The following is a 4556-nucleotide window of genomic DNA, read 5'->3' as shown; positions in this document are numbered from 1 at the left end:
GGGGGGCACCTTGGGATTGGGGGACACCTCCTCGGATTTGGGAAACACCCCTGTATTTGGGTGACCCCCCATGTTTGGGGGACCCCTCACACTCCCCTCCACAGGTCATGCCGGAGCAAAGTCCTGGGCACTGCCACCATCCACCTGTCCCAGATCTACCAAGACCCTGAGGAACTCCAGGGTGAGCAGGGTCCACTGTTGGGGGGTCCCCAGCACCCAGACTCCCCCTGGTACCCTGACCCCCCTTTTTTTGGATCTCAGGGGTGACCCCCGGCTTCCTACCCTGCTTTGGACCCGCCTTCCTGCCCCTGTATGGCCCCCGGCCCGACTGTGCCCAGGTACAGAGTGAGAGGGTGACAGGGTGGGCACAAGGGGGGCGATGGGATAGGCACAAGGGGATGGCAGGATGGGCACAGTGGCCTTTTTGGGGAGGGACGCCCACCCAAACCTCCCCTTTGTTACCCAGGACTTGGGGGTGGATTATCGGGGTCGAGTGCTCCTGGAGATCTGCACCAGTGAGGGGACCCCAGATGGGCGGCAGAGAGACATTGTGGCACCCGTGGATGTGGAACGGGCACAGGTGGGACATGGGGACAGGGGGACATAGAGACATGGGGGATATGGGGACACGGGGATACAGGGACACGGGGATATGGAGGATGTGGGACATGGGGACACATACACATATTTATTTATTTTTATTAATACATATATTCAGCAAATAACATATATAATATGGTTTAAGTATTTATATATAAAATATATACTATATATACACTATAGTATATCTAATTAACACGTACTATATGATATTTAATATCAATATAGAATTAATATGTGATTAATATATATTAATAATATATTAATATAATTAACATGTGATTAATGTATACTTTAATATTTCTTTCCCCCAGGCTTTGTTCATTGAAGGCTATCAGGGTTAATTTAGCAAAACTCAAAGTCCCACTAATTTCCTCAGTCTGTGATCCCACAAAACCCAAACTTTGCTGAATGCCATCGGAAAGTGCTTTAAGCCCAACCCCTGGCTTGTGGTTAATATAGTGCTGATGAGTAATTCAAACGATTAATTCAAACCAATAATTAACCCCCCATTTGAGTGGTTTTGGGGTTATTTTGCAGCAACAGCTCCTGCCCCGGTGCCAGTGGGGGCTCTGTGGGGTGTTTTACTCGGCCACGATGGTCCCAGAGGGTCCTGATCCGCTGGGATTTGAGCTCGGGATTGGACACGACTCCTCGGCCACCCCCCTGAGCCCCCCCCTGTTTGATGGTGAGTGGGGGGGGACACCCTGAGAGGGGGGAGACACAAACCAGGGTGTATTGTATAAACACAGAAAATATCATGTAAATATAAAATATTATATAAATATGGAAAATATTATACACATATCTAAAGTATTATATCAGAATAATAAAACAATAGTACAAAAATAGTGTTTGATCCTTATATTTTGTTTTTATATTCCTTAGTTTTGTGCCATGTATTGCTTAGTACAAACACCAGAGATTAAAGTGACTTTGTGTTAATTCTCTATATCTGTGATTAATAATCTTGTGCAAATTAGTCCTTCATTAATTACCTAAATCAGTGATTAATTAATGTGGGTTGGGAGATGTCTCAGTTTGGGGAACAAAGGTTGAGTGTCACAGCAGAGAGATCAGGGAAGGGGCACTGTCACCTGAGCATGTACTTGAGATGCTCTCAAGGAGAGAAGATTCATCAAAAGATCCAGAACCATCAAAGGGAAATTTGGGGAATGGGATGTTTGCAAACGACCACCAAAGCCTCTCGAAAGACTGCTACTCAGATCTAAATAACTCCATGGAGATAACTGGCAGAGTATTCATTAAATGTGATGAATATGTAACACAATGTGATGAATATGGATCAGTCCATGACTGTCCCGTGCTCTGGTGGGTTCTAGAGGTGCATTTGAGTGCACCCAACAAAGGAATACTGGTTTTCCAACCCCCAGAAAAAGCTCTTGGAGAGTTCAATTCCTGTTTTTTGGTGGTGCAGGGAACCTGTACCACCACCTGCCCTGGCATGGGGACAAGCCTGTGGTGGCTGTCACCTCGTCCTGGGAGGACAATTGTTGCCGCTGGGACACCCTGAACCTCCTGCGCACCCTGTGCCGGCACCTGGTGAGACCCTCGGGGTGGGCAGGACTGGGGTGGGGTGGGACCCTCCACCCCAGCTGGAATGGTTTAGGATATGATTTCAGGAGAGGAACACGGCAGAGTTGCGGCGCTGCCGTGGGGACACCGCGAGGGACGTGGGGGTGAAGCTGCTCTGGGAGCTGGAGCAGGACTGCACGTGAGGGAGGGGTCCTGGGGGTCCCGTGCCCCCAAAATCGGGGCTGGGGGAGCAGGACTGCTCGTGAGAGGGGGGTTGGGGGTTCTGGGAGTCGTCTTTCCCCCCCCCCCCCCAGATGGAATGGGGAGTTTAGAGGGTGTATGGGATCCCTGGGCTTGTCAGTCAGAGTTCGGGAGCGTGGAATGGGGTATTTGGGGGGGGGAGGGGGGAATGGGATTTTTGAGCTTCTCAGTCAAGGTTTGGGGGAGTGGAATGGGGAATTTGGGACATTTTCGAGGATGATGGGACATTTGGGGCGAACATAGAATGACGGGGAAATGGGATATTTGAAGGGGAAATGGGATATTTGAAGGTGGAATGGAGTATTTGGGGGAAACAATGAGGAATTGGAGCAAATGAGAATTTGAGAAGATAATGGGACATTTGGGGTGAAAATGGGACAATTGAGACAATTGGGTATTCGGAGGGGGAAATGGAACATTTGTGGGGGTAGCAGGGCATTGCTGGGTGGAACTGAACTTCGTGGGGGAAACGCATTTGGAGGGACACAAAGCATTTTTAGGGAAACCAAGTGGGGAAAAAACCGGGCATTTTGGGTGCAAACTGGGAGTTTTGGGGGTGTTTTTGCAGGCAGGCACTGGCCCAGCTGGAGGCACAAACCACGCCCCTCACGGCTCTGGATGAGCAGCTCAGGAATTCCCGGCGGCTTCTCCTGCGACATTTGTGGAATGTGGCCAAGGAGGCTCCAGTAAAGGCTGACAAATACGACTGGGACACACTGGTGTCGGGGGCTGAGAGGTGGCTCAGACGGGTGGCTGCCCTGGCAGTGGAGGTGGGGAATTTTGGGGCATGCTCATCTCTGAACAAGTTATATTTCTTTAAAAAGCAAATTAAATTTAATTAATAGGAAATTTAAATTATAATTTAAATACAAATATAGATAATTATGAAATTAAAATTCAAGTGTAAAAATAAATTAAAATTTAAATATAAATTTAATGGCAATGTAAATTTAAAGAAATATAAATTTCTTTAAAATTTCTTTCCATGCAGCGGGGGGGGAGATGTTAGAAAATTCTTTTAACTTTAGCACAATAATGTTTGATCCCTAAATCAGTGATTAACAGTCTTGTGCCTGCTATTGCTGCCTTAATTACCTGTATCAGTGATTAATTAATATGGACTGGGAGATGTCTTAGTTTTGGGAACAAGGGTTGTATGTCAGAGCAGAGAGATCAGAGAAGGGGCACCATGTATTTGAGATGCTCTCAAGGAGAGAGGATTCATCAGTAGATCCAGAACCATCAAAGGGAAATTTGGGGAATAGGGTGTTCCCAAATGACCACCAAAGCCCCTTAGAAGACAGATCCCAACAACTCTGCAGAGATAATTAGCAGAGTATTCAGGAATGCAATGAATATGTAACACAATGTGATGAATATGGATCAGTCCATGACTGTCCCCTGCTCTAGTGGGTGCTGGGGACGCATTTGGGTGCACCCAATAAAGGAATGTCAGCTTTCCGAACCAACGAACCTCTTGGAGAGTTTAATTCCTGGCTTTCGGTCTCTCCTTGTGTCCCTGCAGCCCCAGGCTGGTGTCCCCAATTTGGTGCTGTGGCTGCTGCGGGGGCAGTGCCGGGTGGGCTGTGCCCATGTCCCTGTCACCGATGTCACCTTCTCACCAATTGGCCCCGACGCCTGTGGGCGGCTCTGCGGGAGGATGCAGACCATCTTCCTGGTGGGAAGCTCCCCATGTTCCCTCTATACCCCCTCCACATCCCATTTGTGCTCCTGCATATCCCCTCATGTCCCCTCTGTCATTGCTTGATGTCCCTTCCATGTGTCCCTCCCTGACCCCAAGCATGTCCCTCCCATATTCCCTCCCTGTCACCTCACTGCTTTGCGTCCCCTCCATATTCCCTCAACATCCCCCTCCATGTCCCCTCTATCATTGCTCTGTGTCCTCACCACATCCCTCCCCATGTCCCCTCTATATTTCCTCCACATCCCCCCCCCAACATCCCCTCCAAATTCCCACCATACCCCTTCCATGTCCCTTGGTGCCCGTTCTGTGTCCCCCCATGCCCTCTCTCTATCCTCTTCGCTACTGCTCCATGTCCCCTCCAACCCCCCATCTTCCCCAAATTCCCACCACATCCTCCCCATGTCCCACTCTCTGTCCCCCCCCCCCCCCCCCCCCCCCCCCCCCCCCCCCCCCC

General features: G+C 49.4%; 1 protein-coding gene across 1 annotated transcript in view; it reads left to right on the top strand.

Moving 5' to 3' along the window:
• Nucleotides 1-4556, top strand: part of LOC113940063 (fer-1-like protein 5) — a 22271-nt gene that overhangs the window by 3638 nt on the left and 14077 nt on the right. Inside the window, 8 exon segments of the mRNA XM_027631120.1 lie at nucleotides 103-181; nucleotides 262-338; nucleotides 467-580; nucleotides 1141-1288; nucleotides 2039-2163; nucleotides 2244-2335; nucleotides 2966-3167; nucleotides 3923-4075. Of these exon segments, the coding sequence (XP_027486921.1) occupies nucleotides 103-181; nucleotides 262-338; nucleotides 467-580; nucleotides 1141-1288; nucleotides 2039-2163; nucleotides 2244-2335; nucleotides 2966-3167; nucleotides 3923-4075 (990 nt within the window).

This window comes from Corapipo altera, unplaced genomic scaffold, assembly GCF_003945725.1.
Source record: "Corapipo altera isolate COAL_440 unplaced genomic scaffold, ASM394572v1 127719, whole genome shotgun sequence".
In the NCBI taxonomy this organism is placed as follows: Eukaryota; Metazoa; Chordata; class Aves; order Passeriformes; family Pipridae; genus Corapipo; species Corapipo altera.
The sequence above is the reverse complement of the archived record's forward strand: the minus strand, read 5'-3'. Positions and strand labels throughout refer to the sequence as shown.